Source organism: Anabrus simplex, chromosome 1 (genome assembly GCF_040414725.1).
Source record: "Anabrus simplex isolate iqAnaSimp1 chromosome 1, ASM4041472v1, whole genome shotgun sequence".
Classification (NCBI taxonomy): Eukaryota; Metazoa; Arthropoda; class Insecta; order Orthoptera; family Tettigoniidae; genus Anabrus; species Anabrus simplex.
This window is the reverse complement of record NC_090265.1, coordinates 1,579,289,880-1,579,310,764: the sequence shown is the minus strand read 5'-3', so window position 1 is coordinate 1,579,310,764 and position 20,885 is coordinate 1,579,289,880. Positions and strand designations below refer to the sequence as shown.

The 20,885-nt window shown below is 37.8% G+C and overlaps 1 protein-coding gene across 1 annotated transcript in view; it reads left to right on the top strand.

Moving 5' to 3' along the window:
- The first annotated feature begins 856 nt into the window (after positions 1–856).
- Positions 857–20,885, top strand: part of LOC136858556 (luciferin sulfotransferase) — a 62,160-nt gene continuing 42,131 nt past the window's right edge. Inside the window, 1 exon segment of the mRNA XM_067138179.2 lies at positions 857–984. Within this exon segment, the coding sequence (XP_066994280.2) occupies positions 932–984 (53 nt within the window). The 5' untranslated portion in view covers positions 857–931.

The following is a 20,885-nucleotide window of genomic DNA, read 5'->3' as shown; positions in this document are numbered from 1 at the left end:
AGAACAATAATCACCACCACCTGAAGTACCGTAGCAGTGGGTTCGAACCCCATTGTCGGCAGCCCTGAAGATGGTTTTCAGTGGTTTCCCATCTTCACACCAGGCAAATGCTGGGGCTGTACCTTAATTAAGGCCACGGCTGCTTCCTTCCCACTCCAAGCCCATTCCTGTCCCATCGTAGCCATAAGACCTATCTGTGTCGGTGTGACGTAAAGCAACTTGTAAAAAAAAAAAAAAAAAAAAAAGTACCGTAGCGATACTCTCACATGTTCCGGAAAGTGTACATTCACATTTACAACGGTTCATATTTGTATAACGGTCTCCACTGTGTCCTCTGTCGGCGTCGTTCAAAACCGAACCGCCGTGTACAGATGCATTCACGCGTCTGCCTCTATTTCCAGTGCTATCTTACTGGTAATTCTGAACTGTCCCAATGTCAGGTGATATGGTGCGCCATCCAGTCTGCCTCTTGCATGACCTCCCTCGAATTCCGTCGGTTGTTGGTAATGATGCGTGTTTTAGCCGCGGTTGCTACTCATGGATTATGCCTGGCCTACCATGAAACACATCCATCGAAATAGGTACAGTATTTATTATGGTAACCAAATATTTTCACATTTGTTAAGTTGGATAATACGCAATACAATGAGAGATCTTTGACGTATCATGCACTGCTGCGCTCTTCGTGGAAGTCATCAAGTGACATCATAATGCATCGCTTAAGGCTTCACTTAATCTTGTCACTGTTTACTACAAGACTTGAAAAATACGAGCATAGATTGTTCTAGTTGTTGGTTTCTTTTTATTCATCTACATCAACACGTGGGATAGTTTGCCTTTGTACTTCGCCATAAAACTTATTTTCCGGGTGCGCGTGTACCGAAGGTCATCTTAGTCAGTACCATCGTGGGAAGGCGAATATTCTCATTTAATGCGTTTCTGGAGATCCGCGACCATTTCGAGAACGACAGGTTATCTCTCAACGTAAGTGAAACTCGAATTCAGAAAAAATGAGATTGTAGAAGACCACACCCAGGAATTACAATTTATTTTTTAAATTTATTATTATTATTATTATTATTATTATTATTATTATTATTATTATTATTATTATTATTATTATTATTATTATTTACTATACCATAATTGGTATTGAGTACCCCTCGGGCACCAGATACTAGGAAAAAGACCAGTATATAAACAGTTGCATAAATGATTATTCACACCAAGCTTCCACTGATGATTCATAAATTGGAGTCCTGCAATGGATGTTCCATCTCGAGGAACTTCTTGACTATATGATTGGTGGCTTTGATGACGGCCTTTTGTATTTCTATGTTGCTGGAAGGATGCAATGGTAAGACTGCTAAGCAATGTTTTTGGAATGAAACCACTGCATGCTATTATTATCGATGCGGTGATTACTTTCTTTACTCTCAATATTGATGTACTTTCAACTGAACTGACAAATCGATGTACTTAGATATCATTTTCTCTGTGTGTGGCCTGCAGTTTGTGAGAGCAATGACATATTCTTACAAGTAAAATCATCATCCATACATTCTTATTTGATATACTACTAGGTACAGCTAAAAGGATTTTGGAATCAGATGTTTCATTTTCTCAGTTTCAATGTAATATAATAAATCTGTATCGTTCCATTTTCCATGGCCATATAAAACTCTCAATAACAACCGGAGTTTTTAATATATTCCAATAAATTTAAACAGGCCTATCGTTGACCAGCAGTCCATCGAATCCCTGTATTGTATTCCCAACAATTCCTTACACATGTCATATATATTCTAAAAACTACCTTCTGTGAGATTACTGCAGTAATTTTATTTACAATACCAATGAATGATATATAATGTATAATGCATTTATTTTCGTTTGACTTTCAGTTCTTAGGCTGAGTGCTTATCGAAGAAAGGCATCTAGACCGGAGTTTGTGTCATAACATTGCATTCAATACTAGCTGTAGAACCCGGCGTTGCCCGGATAGTTTCTGAATATTTACCTTTTAAGATTTGCATAACCAGTTAGTTATGTGTGAGGTGAATTTTTATAGAATTCCTTTTTGACTTGCAGATTGATATGTTACGATCTATTATGTAGTTTTAGAATTATTTAGATGTGTTTGATTTCTAGGTTTAGATTATTTCATTTTCGAGTAAAACTTCGCCTTATGGAAGCTCGAATCGACTGGAAAGTATCTGATCCTGTCAAAAATTAATAAGTGATAACTATATGTATTTAGCCGTCGCACTTAAGATACGATGTACAGGATTTCAACTGTCAATCAGACTGTCCCCCTCTTGGCCCCCTCCCCTAACAGATAAAAAATATGGATTGTCACCATTCATCTCAGTGACCCCAAAAATTGTAGATTCGAGACTGTTTTCGGTTATTTTTATATTTCACTCCCCCCTCACCCTCACCCCAAAGGGGGCTAAAATGAATAAAAAATTCGGAGTGTCACTATTCATTTCAGCGACCACGAAAGCTATGGATTCGATACTATTCTAGATTATTTTTATACCACCCCCCTCACCCCCTGCCCACAAGCGTGCTAGGGGTGTCTTACCCTCATGCGGTTTGTCTCCTTATACTAATTGATAAGTGTACCAAGTTTGGTGAAATTGCTCCAGTGGGTTAGGAGGAGATGTGTAATTTACACACCCATACACACACACACCCACGCACATACATACATCCATGTTTATAAATAGTAAGAAGATGAAAATAAGATTTGTATATATAGTTTTTCGATTATTTTTATATATCACCCCCTTTGCCCCCCACTTGGACTTGTAAAAAATCCGGAGTATTACTATTCGTCTCAGAGACCCTGAAATCTATGGATTCGAAACTGTTTTTAATTATTTCTATATCTCACCGCCCCCTTCGCTCCCCACCTTGGACTTGGACTTTAAAAACATTCTGGAGTATTACTTTTCAACTCAGCGACCCCGAAAACTATGAATTCGACACTATTCTCGATTATTTTATAACTAACCCACCTGGCCTTCCTCCCTTATGGGCGCTAGGGATGGCTTACCCCACAGTGCTCGTCTCCCGGTAGTAAGTAATACGTGTACCAAGTTTGGTTGAAATTGCTCCAGTGGATTAGGAGATGTGTCATTTACACACACACACACACACACACACACACACACACACACAGATCCATTTTTATATACAGTAGTAAGATTTTTATACTTCACCCCCTTCCCATCCCCGCCCAAAGCAGTACTATGAGTGCCTTACACAACAGTATATTTTTTCCAGATAGTAAGTCTTATGTGTACCAATTTTGGTAGGCAGCTATGCCCAAACGTACATGCATGATCTCGCTGCTCTAGAATCCTGGAGCTGACGTTGGCATGGTTACGGCAATTGATTTCTTTTATCCGATTCCTACAGCAGGGGTAGTGTGGTGCCAATATCTCTGTAACGGTTGGTTTTAGGGCATTAAAACATGGCTTTCAGGCCCGTAGGGCTTATCGAGTTTTGTTCTTTGCTTCAAGAGGATTAAATTGAGATTTGTTTCGTCCTAATATGAGAAATTCGATATTTTGTCTACAATAGCCTATTATTTTTATATCTCCCCCCCGTGCCCCCCACCTCGAATTGTTTTGAAAATAAAATACAGCCCATGTTACTCACTGGTAATGAAGCTTTCTATAGGTGAAGGAATTTTTAAAATCGGTTCAGTAGTTTTTGAGTCTATCTGTTACAAACAAACATACAAATTTTTCCTCTTTATAATATTAGTATAGACTAGCATGCACGCCGCGGCTTCACCCGCTTTTATTAATTCAACAGCTAGATGTTGTTAAAACCATTTATTTAAAACAAAATTAAACATATTCATTAACACACATAGTTTTTACATAAAATGCATTAATTATATTATTTTTAAAAAAATCATTGTTACTCCCAACGCCTGAAATGTACCCGGTTGGTGGATGGTACAGATAATATTAAAACAATATAACAGAGTTTCCGGATAAATCATATTAATTGTCCTTCTATTTGGAGTTAAGATGTAGGTAGTGTGTTTGCCATTCCAAATCTTGAACAACCCAAAATTGAAGACCGTTAGCCGAAAGCTTATAGCATTAACAATAACAGATTGGGAATACCGCCACTTCATCCATATTGCGGCGCGAGGCCAATATCACGATCAGCTATAGTTCCCCCATTTGTTTGTGTTTCGATATTGCACCCGCTCACTTCCTGAGTCCCAGACTAGCATTTATCTCAGGGGTGATCAGTTCGAAAACGATAAAAAAAAATTTATATAAAGAAAATCAAATTATATATCGGCGCATCAAATGAACACAGGGATGAACGGGGCATGCAAATTAAGGTTACGGGGGACGACTCATTCATGGATACAAATTTTTGACTCCACAATAGGACTGGGAAGTGACAACTTAAATTCCATGGGCATACTGGACTAACTACAATAAAAAGATATGGAAACTGTTTCCTATTGAAATTGCAATGAGGAGCAATTTATTCACTTATTTAGCAAAATACACATGATGACAATTTTACATTGGGACACTTTCATCCTGAAAAATAAATGACATACTACTTGGATTTTACCTCACTACTCTGGTAGTGTAAACATCTGGTGAATTCGTCCCATTTGGTTACTGGGGATCAAATTCACATCCGTATGATTGGACGTTTCACCGCTGGAGATCTTCTTTCGGAGACGAAGGCACGACAGTAACTTTTTACCGTCATCTCCTCCTTCCGATGGACATGAGACACTTCCGGTATATACATTCTGGTGAGCCGGACACTCACCGTGGAAATGTTATCGCCTCAAAAAAAACGGGAATTTATAGTACGGACAAACTCTAGCTTATTATTTCCAGATTCACAAACACGCCAGGTAGAGCTCATTAACTCAAAGCCTATTTCAATATTGACACTTGTCAATACGACACGACGTATGGAAAAGTTCATTACTATGCTCTGACAATGAAGACATGTGCCGTCCGTGGGTTATTTACGTATCTACCGGTAACAATCTCCCCGTGAAAACCCAACATCTGGTTCTGAGCAGTTCGACACAGGACGACTGTCCCTATCATATCCTCCTACGATTATTAAATAATATCATTACCATACTTTATCTGATCATTATCATATTCTTTGATTGCCATCAATTAAATTATTATTATCATTAATTTCAATTATAATCCTATATTTGATTATTGTCATTTGTCATCCGGGATAATTATATGCCAACCCTTGCCGACGTTTCAAACGAAGGATCGTTCTTCCTCGTAATTTATCCGCACAATTTAATGATCAGCTTCCTCATAAAATATTATTATTATTATTATTATTATTATTATTATTATTATTATTATTATTATTATTATTATTATTATTATTATTATTATTATTAACCTTATTGTTAATAGTGGAAATCGTGATTATCGTAACCCGTAATCATCCTCGCTATAATACTTCAACTTCTCGCTCTTATTATTCTCATCAAAAAAAAGTAGCTTCATTGGTTATTCTTCTTCTCCCTCTTCAAATATTTCATTTATTATTATTATTAGTTAAAAATTTCAAATTTTTCATTTCCACTCCCAACATCATTATTATGTCCAAAATATAAAAAGTAAATTCTTCTTCTTCTTCTTCTTCTTCTTCAAATATTTATTATTATTATTATTATTATTATTATTATTATTATTATTATTATTATTATTATTATTATTATTATTTCACATTTACACTACCGTTAACGATATTTATGGTTAAATGCATAAACCTTCACAATTTCAGTCTACTTTGGCACTAAGCAATTGATTTACGACAAGATTCACTTGGAGTATGATTATTATTATTATTATTATTAAAAATGGAAAGATGATATTTTAATTTCCACTCTTTAGAATTTAGTCACATATGTTAAATCCCGTTATGAACCACTAAGATCTGCTTTATATTGGTCGGGACAACACGGTATTCGGGACCGTACCTTCAATTTCGTACTGCCGTTAATTTTATATGGGGACACATGTCCTCCCAAGACACATCTCACAACCTATGGCACATCGCGGCTGGGCAAATACCTCCAATGCCGGCGATTGCTAAACTATTCCTTCCAATTTGAAGTCCATTTCCTTTTTTCGGAACTCTTCAAACATTTAATTCATAAATTAATCCTCGGTGCGTGGATTCTACCACTAATAACACCGGCATATGCATTTATATCATCTTAGGCCTTGAGATTCATCTATTTCATCATTACAAACAATACGGCTCAATTTATTTCACGCCGGATATTCGTCCCTCATGACTTCCAACTCTAAATATGGGCTCAAACCACTCTGGGCTTCTAACATATCGTGACCATTCTAATTCACGTGCCTCTATCGCTTTTAAACAAATTTTAATGGTTAAAATAAAGTCCAAAAACGTGAAATCAAAAATTTACGTAAAATCAAACTGATTACGCGAATGAAAGTCTTTACCGCTACATGTCATCTCCACATTGATTATTATTTGCACTAGCTAACTCACGAAGCACTGTCATTATTATTATTATACTTTAACTTGCAAACGCACAAATATTATTATTATTATTAATAATTTACTTTCCTGTGTCAACTCACAAACATTATTATTATTAGTATTTTAATGACCTTCCGTACGCAACACAAATTTTACATACTCTGGCTCTTTCATAATCTGGCTGTCAGGTAGAAAATATTCCTAATTAAAATACAAATAATCACCGCAGTGATTGAAAATCAATTAAATGGGTTAGCATAAAAACAAAAGAATTTAACACTTGAAATGAACTTAAGTCAAAGTCTTACAAACAGCATGCATTAATTGAAAGAAATATATCCCATATTTACATTATATACAACAAACAAACTCTCAAATTAATTAATCTAACCCATTATTACGTTACTATGAATTAGTTCGTCCGTCTAACAAAAAATAAAATCATGGACTCGGGAGGCGGACCATGTTAAGTAACCATAATTAATTTACACTGAACCCCGTTTAGTCGCGATAACATCCCCCAAATATCAAATTTGTGTACTCATTCCTATGTAGAATTCCATTGTCTCGTAGCGGATGAGATATAGGCCTTACGGCCCCATGGTGATTTACTCGTCCATCATATCGCACTTTATAAATTTAACACAATAAAACACTTCTGGGTGACTACCCATGATTAACACCTTATTACACTATTTTATACAAGAATACTAATAACAAAAAAAAACACTTATAGGTGCTCCTAGACCCCTGACACTCGCACAATATACTCTTCATATACGCCCGAAACACACGTCGTGACACATTACGACGAAATGTCGTTCATTTGAACCGGCGCGTATCGCGTCTTCAACCGGCACTTCCTGGTTTATTTCTAAGCCGTCTTGATAATCGCCTAGCTCCTATAGTTCCCTGCTCGGATGGTTATTCACCGTCTATCTTGAGCTATTTACTTCAGGCTCCGCAAACTGCCTTCCAAAGGTACTATCGGCGTTCCGTTAATTATTTATTATTTAACCACATGACATTTATTAAATTTAACATACAGTTGTACTGATTATTTACACTCTGTACTATGAATAATCTCACTGTTCGTCTTCATTCTCCTAACAACTCACGCACTTTCAGCTCTAACTGACTTCGAATGCGTCCCGAGGTACTGACTTACAGAGTCAACGTGTCAGAGTCTCAACTACTTCATACGACTGACACGACTGGTGACCGATAACGACTGGTGACTGGTAAGAATTGAGTGATGTGAGGTTCGACCGGTCACAACTGGTGACTTCAAACGACTGGGTGATGTGAGGTCCCACTACTGGACTTTTATGGACGATATGGTTTCCCGCCGGGGTCATCCGCGGTCATCTCCTGGGGTGGGGGGTTGGTTATCCTAAATCGGCATATGCAGGTGGATTTGGATCTCTTGCTTTATCCTACTTAATACACTGGCGATACACATTCATGTGTAGTATTCTGAACTCATATCGTTCGGTGATCATGGAAATATCACTTAATTTCTGTCCTCCACCTTTCGCGCGCTAACTCGGCGTCCCTGATGGCGTGCTCATCTCGACCAATGGCGAGATAGCGTGGGTCATTTCCACGAATTCATTACTTGAATCTATTACGATTACATTTAATCAACATGGGAATGATATCACAAAAATCCCCTCTATTCAATTATGTGGTTGGAATAATTTAATTATTGTTATCGGAGAAACTAACTGGAGTTCACTCTGAGTTTTTCTTATGTTGGCTTATCTGCGGGCCTATGATAAATTTTCCCATTGGTCAACACCGCTTCGGTTAGTTTGAAATCTCTTCCTTGTAATGCCTCGGGGCGTGGAAAAACTGGTAAGTCATATTCTCGGTATTGGTGATACATCTGCTCGCCCTTGGTCCGAAATATATACTCTTTCACTTCCTCGTAGTCATTATTCTGTTGTTGTGAGCTCTAGATTTAATCCTCTTATCTGTTGACCAGGAAACCTTCTCCCCATCATGACAAGCTTAACTATGGCGACGGCTTGTCGCGAGCACGGCTGGCTATGTTGAAATTCTCCCGTCCACACAAAACTGACACTGTATTCAATTTAATATTCCTATATATCTGTATTTATTTTCTAAAAAACCAAATCATGAAACTAGGGCCTATCTCATCTGGGTACAGTATGTATATCAACAAATTTGCACCTTTAATTTTATAATGCGAATTTTCAACATTTCTCGTCATTCGAGAGCCACGTCTCCTTGCTTATTTGCCCACTGGAAACATGGCGGACGTTCGTACAGTAAGGCTCCGCCAGGCAGCGCTTTCGGTTCTCTATGTTAATCTAGCTCGTCGTATGCACTACAGGAAGTTATGTTTCATTAATTCATTCCCACTTCCAGTTTCTGAGAGAGGGGCTACCCACCATTTTGACTGTCTCTAAGTGGTTCATTGTTGTGGTTTGGTAATAACACGTAGAGCAATTCAATGAGGAATGCACACGCGTGTAGAGAAAAATATCACAGCCTTTTAAATTGTGCTATAATTTGTGAATTTTCTTCTTGCTCTAGTTTCTTAAATGTTACTCTTTTCGATACATATGGCTGTAATTTATGTTGCCTTCTGAGAGCACCTGTTCCACAAGCTGTGTCCGTTGGTTGCGGCGTAGAATATGTCTACGGTATCCATTGTCTGTCGTAAGATGCCAATAAAACGGGTAACCCTAGGCTTTAAACTTGAAACCGCAGGGCCCCTAGTCATGTCTGACATTGCCTCCATCGATTTCTACCAGATTCACCACATTCAACATTCTATCGGACCTCATTTAGTCAACCCGTTTAGTCTTCCGATCCAGACAGTTTTTAGCTAGGCGAGACACAGCCAACCTTAATTTTTATAGCTCCCTAAACACAGGATATATGCCCATTTCTTACTCTGATCCAACCTTCACGTTGTTAGGTTTGTGAGAACTAGGGAGCTGAGTTGTCCCGGTTTTACGACCGAATGCCCTTCATGACACCAACCCTGTGTAGAAGGATGTAGCGAACAATTACGTGTTTCTGCAGTGGTTGGCAGTGTGCTGCGCTGTGTGTGTAATTTGAAGATCTGAAACAGAACTCCACGAACTAAATAATACTATTATTGATATTATGTCCAAATAACTACTTTTAAAGTTTTCGGAGAAGCCGAGGTGGCATAAATTTGTAATTTATTATTGTTATTATTATTAATCAGTCAGTCAATCAGCTGCCTCTGTGGATCAGCGGTAGAGTGTCGGCCTCCGAATCCCAAGATAGCGGGTTCAAACCCGGCAGAGGTAGTCGGATTTTTGAAGGGCGGAAAAAAGTCCATTCGACAATCCATGTCGTACGATGTCGGCATGTCGGCATTTGGTGTTTACCTGACAAAATTCATTAAATCTCAGCCACAGACGCCCAAGAGAGTTTCGGTTTACTTGGCCTGCCATCTAATGGGGGCCTAGAGTGAAACGGAACGTCGAAATTGACGAGCAGACAGCCAGATGGCGTCAAATTGAAGTGTCTGCACACGGTAGCTGAGGCTATACGATTATTATTATTATTATTGTTATTATTATTATTATTATTATTATTATTATTATTATTATTATTTATTATCAATCAATCACTACTGATCTGCATTTAGGGCAGTAACCCAGGTGGCAGATTCCCTATCTTTTGTTTTCCTAGCCTTTTCTTAAATGATTGCAAAGAAATTGGAAATTTACTGAACACTTCCCTTGGTAAGTTATTCTAATCCCTAACTCCCCTTCCTATAAACTAATATTTTCTTCAATTTGTCCTCTTGAATTCCAATAATACTGCCTTGAGGAATTCCCTTCTTAATGATTACAGGATCAGATAACGCTTCTCCTAGTCTTCGTACACACATGACTTACTATCTGTAGAAGAATACTGTAAGAGTAAGACACCCCTCCGAATCGTGTTAAACGTGTGAATAGAGCCATGTTACTTCGCATAAGTTCCTGAAAGAAACATGTAATCCGCTGCAACTTCCCGTGCGAACAACGGGTACAAATGCTAGTATGATATAAAACTACTAATAAAACTGTCACTATGTTTATAATAACAAACAACGATTGTTATTAATATAAAAAGACTATTTAGAATGTTACTAATTAAAATGACAAACCCATCTTAAATATAAGATAGAACTCCTAATAAAACCGTCACCATGTTAATAATAACAATATACTTTCTTCAGCTTAACGTCGGTATTTCTGAGGTCGCTGGAGGTTATGGCAATGAGGTTAAGACCGTATGTCCTTTCCGACACCGCGTAATATTTTAAGTGAAAGTTACAACACAAGATCGATATATGTATATTACAGTGTAGGTGCTCACTAAAGGAGGTTACTTTAATATTGCGTCGATGGTAATGGAACTTCTGTCGTCTGGGTGGAAATCCAGCTGCAGGTAAACCTCTACGCTAATCACGTCTCTCCGCATAACAATATCCTAGTAAGAAGTTTTTAGTAGTTACGGAAAACTTACTGTTCACTGACATAATTTCTGAAATAAGCAGTTTAAGTTATATGAGCAAAGACGATTATTATTATTATTATTGTTATTATTATTATTATTATTATTATTATTATTATTATTATTATTATTTTACTGCTATCGATAATGCAGAAATATTATATTCTGTATTTTATGATCTATCTATAATAATAATAATAAAAGGAAGTGATTGTCTGTGTTTTGTGAGCGTGTGCGCGATGACCAGCCAAATCTACAGCACGCAGAGATCTGAAATTTTGAACATAGATAGATGGAAGGGGATCCGAATGCACCTCGAGGATGGAGTTTTCATTTTCGCTTTCATTGGTGAGTTATGAATGAAAAACCTTCGGAAAACGTGTGTTGCGATATGACAGTCCAACGTGCTGTCACCAAGATTGAATGCATAGATTCAGTATCGCTAGGCAACGTACATAAGATAGGTAATACTAGTCAAGGAGCCGTTTTAAGTCCATGGTGAAGGAAGCCATTTTTGGTCCCAGACACGAAGAGCCATATCAGCCATATTCAATCACTCCGTGATATCCGGAAATGTTTGTCTGTATGTGTGCGATGCACGGCCAAATCCACGGACTGGAGAGATCTAAGTATGTGTTTTCACAACGATAGGAAATATATAAGTAAACATACGCTTATTTTCTCGGAATCTATCGTAGACAGTGTCTGGAGAAGTTTCTGTGTTCTTGAATATGGTCTTTAAGTAAGCGTCAAAGGAAAAAATGATGCATAAATAACAGTATGGTAAACTATCAACTAACTAGTTAACTAACTAACTAACTAACTAATTAACTAAATAAATAAATAAATAAATAAATAAATAAATAAATAAATAAATAAATAAATAAATAAATAAGATGATTCGTGATTCGTCGCTTTAAAAGGATGTGTTTAGTGATTACAATAGGGGACGAAGACCAAGACATGAGCAGTGCAAAACAGATCATATAATAATAATAATAATAATAATAATAATAATAATAATAATAATAATAATAATAATAATAATAATAATAGGTACCTAGGTGTTAATATAAGGAAAGATCTTCATTGGGGGTAATCACATAAATTTGATTGTAAATAAAGGGTACAAATCTCTGCACATGGTTATGAGGGTGTTTAGGGGTTGTAGTAAGGATATAAAGGAGAGGGAATATAAATCTCTGGTAAGACCCCAACTAGAGAATGGTTTCAGTGTATGGGACCCTCACCAGGATTACTTGATTCAAGAACTGGAAAAAAAATCAAAGAAAAGCAGCTCGATTTGTTCTGGGTGATTTCCTACAAAAGAGTAGCGTTACAAAAAAGTTGCAAAATTTGAGCCGGGAAGACTTGGTAGAAAGGAGACGAGCTGTTCGACTAAGTGGTATGTTCCGAGCTTTCAGTGGAGAGATGGTGTGGAATGACATTAGTAGACGAAAAATTTTGAGTGGCGTCTTTAAAAGTAGGAACGATCACAATATGAAGATAAAGAGGACAAATTGGGGCATATATTCGTTTATGCGAAGGGAAGTTAGGGATTGAAATAACTTACCAAGGGTGATCTTCTATAAATTTCCAATCTTTTGCAGTCATTTGTAAAGGCTAGGAAAACAAGAGATAGGGAATGTGCCACCTGGGCGACTGCCCTAAATGCAGATGAGTAGTGATTGATTGATTGATTGATTGATTGATTGATTGATTGATTGATTGATTGATTGATTGATTGATTGATTGATTGATTGATTGATTGATTGATTGATTGTATATATTTACCACGCTTATACTTTGGTGCCTGACCGTGATATTTGAATGGCTGCTGCAATGTTTACAATCTCCTTTCAGTTATACAATGAATGCAATGCATGCAATGAATGCCTTTGCACAGACTGGAACATCAACAACAGCAGAAGTATCACTATTGACAGGAGCTGCTCTTATCTTGTAAAAATATGACAAATCGTGAAATTTCACATCATTTTCTTCTTTCCTGGGCTTACGATTCTTAACTAGCTGTAAAGCTATTAGTCCAGAAAGAAATTCATTTTGTTCATCATTGGATACCATTTCATTAAACTCTTTAATTATACGTTTTATTTCCATTTCAGGTAACGTTTTAAATCACTCAAGTCTTTAACATTCACAGTCTGGCCCAGATTCATCTGAACATAACCTCATCTTCTTCATAACATCAGTCATTCCGGTATGCTTTAATCTCTTCTTTGTATTGTTTTCAGTATTTGTCTCATACACCACATCAGAACCAATTTTAGGATTATCACTTATATTATATTATATTATATTATATTATATTATATTATATTATATTATATTATATTATATTATATTATATTATAAAAGCAGCTACCCACGGCTTCGCTCGCGTGGATTTCGTAATTTGGTAAAATTAATCGTTCCTCGGTACTGCACTAAGAGATTATCGGAAAATCCCTAAAGTATAAAAACTCACCAAACACAGAGTTTCATTTACCCCAGAAAGTCTTTGTAAACCACGTATGTGGTATTCCCTTTTGGGCCTAAGATGACCATGCGACATAGAACTGTGCATGTGAGAAGCAGTCTTCTCTAAAGTCGAAAAATATATTTATTTTTAAAGGAGATTCCAAATACTTATTTCCACGTAAGTAGTTTTTGAGATACAAGTATCTCCATGAAAATAATTCAACACCTTTATCAGTCTTTCCCCACCCCCACCTCCACCCAAGTGGAATTTCAAAAAAAGAAAAGTACGTGCTTCTTTATTTTTAAAGGAGATTCAAATACCAATTTTCACGTCTGTAACATCTTCAGTTTTTTTAGATATATGTATCATCGTAGGAAATAATTCACAGAGGTCGATAGCTGCAGTCGCTTAAGTGCGGCCAGTATCCAGTATTCGAGAGATAGTAGGTTCGGACCACACTGTCGGCAGCCCTGAAAATGGTTTTCCGTGGTTTCCCATTTTCACACCAGGCTGTACCTTAATTAAGGCAACGACCGCTTCCTTCCCCCTCCGGGCCCTTTCCTCTCCCATAGTCGCCATAAGACGTATCTGTGTCGGTGCGACGTAAAGCAACTAGAAAAAAAAAGAAAGAAATAATTCAACCCTTTTATCACTTCCATTCACTCCGTTATGTGCCTTTTCCGAACACGAAAAGAAAATACATGTTCCTATATTTTTAAAGGTCTTTCCAAATATCAAGTTTCACGTTGTAACATGTTATGTTTTTGACATATAAAGTAGATACACGGGTACTCATTTTAAAAATTCAACCACTTTTCAATTTTTTCACCCCCTTAACTGGATTTTCCGAAAACAGAAAATATCTGTTTTTGACTTTAAAAGGAGATCACAAATACCAGTTTTCACGTCTGTAACATCATCAGTTTTTTTATATATAAGTATCCTCATAAAGACAATCCAACTTCTTTTCCAGCCCCCCCCCCCCCAGTTAAATTGATATCCAGCAAAAATTTGCGTATTCCTTTCTTTAAGGAGATTCCAAATGCCAGTTTGACGTATGTAACATCTTCAGTTTTTGAGATATAAGTATCCTCGTAAAAATAATTCAACTCCTTTTTCAGCACACCCCCTCCCGTTAAGTTGATTTCCCCCAAACAGGTGTGTGTTTATTTATACAGGAGCTCCCAAATACCAACTAAGTTAATTTCCCTTCACCCACCCTACCACCTTAAGTGAATTTCCGAAAACAAAAAAAAATACGCGTCTCTTTATTTTTAAAAGAGATTTACCAATATTCATGTCTGTAACATCTTCAGTTTTTATGATTTCAGTATCCACATAAAAATAATTCCACACCTTTTACAGTCCTATATTACCTCCACCCACTGAAGTGTTTTATTTCCGAAACCAAACAAATACGTGTTACTTTTATTTTTAAAGTAGATTAAAAATACCAGTTTTCACGTCTGTAACGTGTTAAATTTTTTATATATAATGTATATATGCTCATTTTAAAAATTTCCCCCTTTAACACTTCCCCTCAAGTGAATTTTCAGAAAACAAATTATGCGTGTTCCTTTACCTTTACAGGAGATTCCAAATACCAATTTTCACGCCCGTGACATGTCACGTTTTTGAGATATACTCATTTTAATAATTCACCCCCTTTGTCACGCCTGTTCACCGCCCCTTAAGTAGATTTTCCAAAAACAAAAGAAAAGACATGTACCTTTATTTTTAAAGGGGATTCCAAATACCCATTTTCATGACTGTATCATCATCAGTTTTTGAGACATAAGTGTCCACACAAAAGGTATTCAACCCCATTTTCACCCCCCTCCCCCACCCCCCGTTAACAGACTTTTCCGAAAACAAAAAAAATACATGTCTCTTTATTTTCAAAGGAGATTCCAAATACCAGTTTTCATGTCTTTAAACTGTTCAGAAGTTGCCGCACAAAGGAAAGGGCGTTGGACTCTTCCAGGAATACACACCAGGGAACAAATGGTTAAGAGATCACCGAGGCTTATCCTGTGCGGAATGGAGAGAGGCCATCAAGATGACAGCGAATGTGTGCGCCGTTCGCTCCGTGCCGGGAAGGTCCCAGGACAACACCCTCTGTCAGCGTTGCCACAGAGAGCACGAAACCCTTGCCCATGTCCTGGGAGCCTGCCCTCTGGGGGAGGTATTGAGAAATTCCCGCCATCATACAATACAACACATGATTGCGACCTCGCTGAGGGATCACGGTCAATTTACCAGCCAACTGTAAACTACTACAAAGATAAATATCACCTAGACAATATTTCCGTCCATGGACTCATGATCGGAGCTCGAGGCGCAATCCCTAAATTTCTTGTACAGCTATGGGATTCTCTCGGCCTCAGCCGGACACGACTTCACGACATCGCTATCGCCGCAATACGAGGTTCAGTGAGCATACTCCGCAATCATCTATATAACATTTGAAGAACCGTATTGCAAATTTATTCCTGAGTCTTGTGGTGATTTTTGTACCTGGCACACTAGCAAAGTCAACAGTAACTTAAAAGACAAAATGCTTTGTAGTCAACATACTTTGTCCTTGTGGCAGCCTCCGCATGGGGTAAGTTGTAATAATAATAATAATAATAATAATAATAATAATAATAATAATAATAATAATAATAATAAATAATAATAATAACAATACACCCATTTTAAAAAATCACCCCCTTTGCGACAGAATATCCAAAAATCCTCCCTTAGTGAGCACCTACATTGTAATATGAATGTATCCCCAAAATTTAATTTCTTTATGTCCAGTAGTTTTGGCTCGGCGATGATGAATCAGTCAGTCAGTCAGTCAGTCAGTCAGTCAGTCAGTCAGTCAGTCAGTCAGTCAGTCAGTCAGTCAGTCAGTCAGTCAGGACAAGTTATTTTGGATATATAGAGACTAGCAAGATACCCGTGATTCGCTACGGCTTTAAAATAAAAGTTATTATTCAAAGTTTTACATTTTGGAGAGTCCACTGTCAGCTGAGCCTGTAAAACACGTCCTCAGTTCGTACGTCAAACGGTTTTGGGGGGATAATTATATATTTTATAATCTACCACTCACTTGAAGAATTTGAATGTTTCAAACCATATCACTTTTAACATCTAGGACGTAAAAGGGACCAACGTGCAAAATTTTGATTGTGCACGTCGAACAGTATGGAGGAATGAATACTATTGTAAGGAGTGAATGTTTTGAAATTTTATTAACATATAGGTATAGAAGAGCACCCTTCATAAAGAAAGATGTTACGTTCGTGCCTGAAACTGTTTCGGAAGAATGGATATTGTGTTTTTGAGAGTCAACTACCATCTAAACCCCTTAGGGGAGAAATACACTGTATAACAAAAAATCGACGCACCAGGAAGGAATTGTCCGATGGCGATAAAAATCGGTGGATGTGAGGAACAGACATAGAAAAACAAACGAGCAAAATTGCAGAACAATCGAATGATTTACTGCAGAGTTAGAGCGTTACAAAGTGAGGACGTCAGTAAGGTGTTGGTCTACCCCTGGCCTGGATGCAAGCTGTCACTCGACGTGGCATAGACTGATAAAGGTCCCGGATGGTGTCCTGCGGAATTTCGTGCCAAATGGTCTTCAACTGTTGGGGTATATCGGCGACATTCCGGGATGTTCGCAATCGCCTTCCCATGACATCCCAAATGTGCTCTATGGGAGAGATCCAGCGACCGAGCTGGCCAAGGAAAGATAGGGCAAGCTTCAAGACAGTTTATAGCAACACGTGCCGTGTGCGGCCGGGCATTATCCTGTGGGAATGCAAGGCCTGGATGTCGCTGAAGGAACGGTAACACAACCGGCCGTAGAATGTCATCAACATTCCGCTGTGCTGTCAGTATTCCATGAATGACTCCCAGAGGAGTCCGGCTATAAAAAGAAGATGGCACCCCAGACCATCTACCCCTGTTGTGGGGCTGTGTGGCGTGCGATATTCAAGGCAGGATCCCCACGCTGGCCTGGACCTCTCCAAACACGTCTGCGGTTGTCGTCAGGGCACCGTTGGAAACGGGACTCATCACTAAAGACTATACGTCCCCAGTCAGCGCAGTTCCACGTTGCTCGAGCGCGGCACCACTGTAATCTGGCTTGACGGTGAACAAGCGTGAGTGGTAAGCGGCGTAATGGGCGGCGCGAGCGCAATTTCCTCTCGCTCAGGCGTCTGTTGATGGTCAGGGTGGACACATGTGTGCGGGTCACACGCTGGATCGTTGATAATGACGACTCCGGTGGTGTGACAGCTGTTCTGACAATCGCTCTGTCTGCCCGTGCTGTTGTGGCCCTCGGTCGACCACTGCCGTCCTGACGCTGATGCCTGCCGGTGCTGACCCACGCGTTCCAGCATCGTCTGATCGCCGCATCACTTCGGCCCAAATGTCCAGCGACAGCTCGATTCGACCAACCAACTTCTTTCAATCCGATCGCACAACCTCTTTCAAACTCTGACATCTGCTCGTAATGAGCACGAATCCTTCGGCGTGGCATTCTCACAGCCGACGTTAAGATGGCAGTCGAATTCAACACCTACTTTGAACATACGCTTCAGAATCACGCCTTATATACACCTGATGCATGCGGAGTTCGGATGCACGAGAGCTCCCGCTATTCATTCATTGGATATAAAACTTTAATCGTTTGCATGTTAGGTCCGAATGTCGTTGCATACGTAATTTCCTTACAATCGGACAACGCCTTCCCGGTGCGCCGTATCTTTTTCTTTTTTTAAATTATGGAGTGTATTTTGAAGTATAGGGTATTTTACACCAAGGACATGTAAGAAAACCCTTCTCGTAAAATTATACCTTTGTACGCCAAACTGTTTTTGAGGGATGAATAATTTAGCGGTGGAAAATTTTAAAATATTTCCTATTTCACACCAAGGATTTAAAATATACACCACTATTTGGAATTTTGCCTTCGTACGTTAAACCGTTTCGGAGGAAGAAATGGATATATTTGTTTTTGGATCTTAACTCCCGTTTAACTCTCTGAGTGGTTAAATTTGTTTCATACCTTTTGTTATTTAACACCTAGGATATCATTTGACATTAAAACTTCGTAATTCAAACGGTTTCATATAAACGTATATTTTCGTTATCACTCCTCATCCTCAAGTCAAAACCCCTTAGGGGTGTATTGTTTTAAGTCTACTTCTTATTTGTATCCTCATAAAAAGTATTCAACTGCTTTTACACCCCCCTTAAGTTGATTCCCTCCTCCGAACAAAAAATGCGTGTTTCTTTATTTTAAAGAAGATTCCAAATGCCAATTTTCACTTCCTTCGTTTTTGAGATTTAAGTTTCCTCATACTAATAATTAAACTCGTTTTCCAATTCATTTAGCCACCCTTAATTTGATTTTCAGAAAACAAATGAATACGTGTTTCTTTATTTTCAAAGAATATTCCACCGAGCTTGATAGCTGCAGTCGCTTAAGTGCGGCCAGTGCCCAGTATTCGGAAGATAGTGGGTTCGAACCCCACTGTCGGCAGCCCTAAAGATAGTTTTCCGTTGTTTCCCATTTTCACACCAGGCAAATGCTGGGGCTGTACCTTAATTAAGGCCACGGCCGCTTTCTTCCCAGTCCTGGCCCTTTCCCGTCCCACCGTCGCCACAAGACCTACCTGTGTCGGTGCGACGTAAAGCCAGTAGCAAAAAAAAGGAACATTCCAAATACAAATTTTCATGTCTGTAAAATCTTCAGTTTTGGAGACATAAGTATCCTCATAAAGAGAATTCAACCGCTTTTCAGTCCTTTTTAAAATCCTTAAGTGGATTTTACTAAAACAAGAAAAAACGTGTTTATTTATTTTAAAATGAGATCCCAAATACCAATTTTCACATCATTAATGTCCCCAGATTTTGAGATACCAGTATCCTTATAAAAATCATTCAACCCCTCTTTCAGTCCTTTTTACATGCACCCCCCCCCCCAAGTGATTTTTCTGAGAACAAAAAGGTATGTGATATTATATTTTTAAATGAGATTAGGAATACCAATGTTCACGTCTGTAACATTTTACGTTTTTGAGATATACTCATATTAATAATTCACTCCCTTTGTGAATCCTGTTCACCCCCACCCCTTAAATAGGTTTTCCAAGAACAAAAATACGTGTTTCTTTATTTCTAAGTGAGATTCCAAATACCACTTTTCATGACTGTAACATCTTCAGTTTTTGAGATATAAGTATCCTCATAAAAGGTATTAAATCACTTTTTCACCTTTTCTCACGCACTTAAAAGGATTTTTAAAGGAGATTCCAAATACAAATTTTCACGTCTTTAATATCTTCAGTATTTGACGTATAAATATCTCCATAAAAAGAATTCAACTCTTTTTTTCACTTCTTTTCATCCACCCCATTCTCTTAAGTGGTTTTTCCGAAATAAAAAAACACGTTTTTCTTCATTTTTTAGGAGATTCTAAATACAAATTTTTATGTTTGTAACATCTTCAGTTTTTGAGATATATCTATCCACATAAAACAAAAAATTACGAGTTACTTTTATTTTTTAAAGATTAAAAATGCCAATTTTACATCTGTAACATGTTCAGTTTATGATATATACTGTATATATGCTCATTTTTAAAATTTACCCCCTTTAATACTTCTCCTTAAGTGGATTTTCAGAAAAAAACGTGTGTGTTGCTTTGCTGTTACAGGAGATTCCAAATACCAGTTTTCACGTCTGTAACATGTTGCGTTATTGAAATATACTGTAGATATACTTATTTTAAAATTCACCCCCTTTGTCACTCCTGTTCACCACCCCTTAAATACACTATATTTTCCAAAAACAAGAAACACTTTCTTTAATATTAAAGGAGATTCAAGATGCCATTTTTTATGATTGTAACATCTTCAGTTTTTGCGATATAAGCATCCACATAAAAGGTATTCATTCCCTTTTCAGCTTTCTTCACCCCATGAACAGGTTTTTTCCGAAAACAAAAAAATTCATGTTTCTTTATTTTCAAAGGAGATTTCAAATACCAATTTTCGCGTCTTTAAACTGTTCAGTTTTCTAGATATAGATTACACTCATTTACAAAAGTCACCCCCCCCCATTTCACCCCCTTAGCGACGGAATGTCCAAAAATCTCCCTTAATGAGCACTTACATTGTAATATGAATGTATCCCCAAAATTTCATTTCTTTATGTCCAGTAGTTGATGAATCAGTCAGTCAGTCAGTCAAGACAAGTTATTTTATATATTGTGACCGTACCGGCACAATTAGTATTTATTTCCAGTGATATGCTTGGTTAGAAAGCAGGC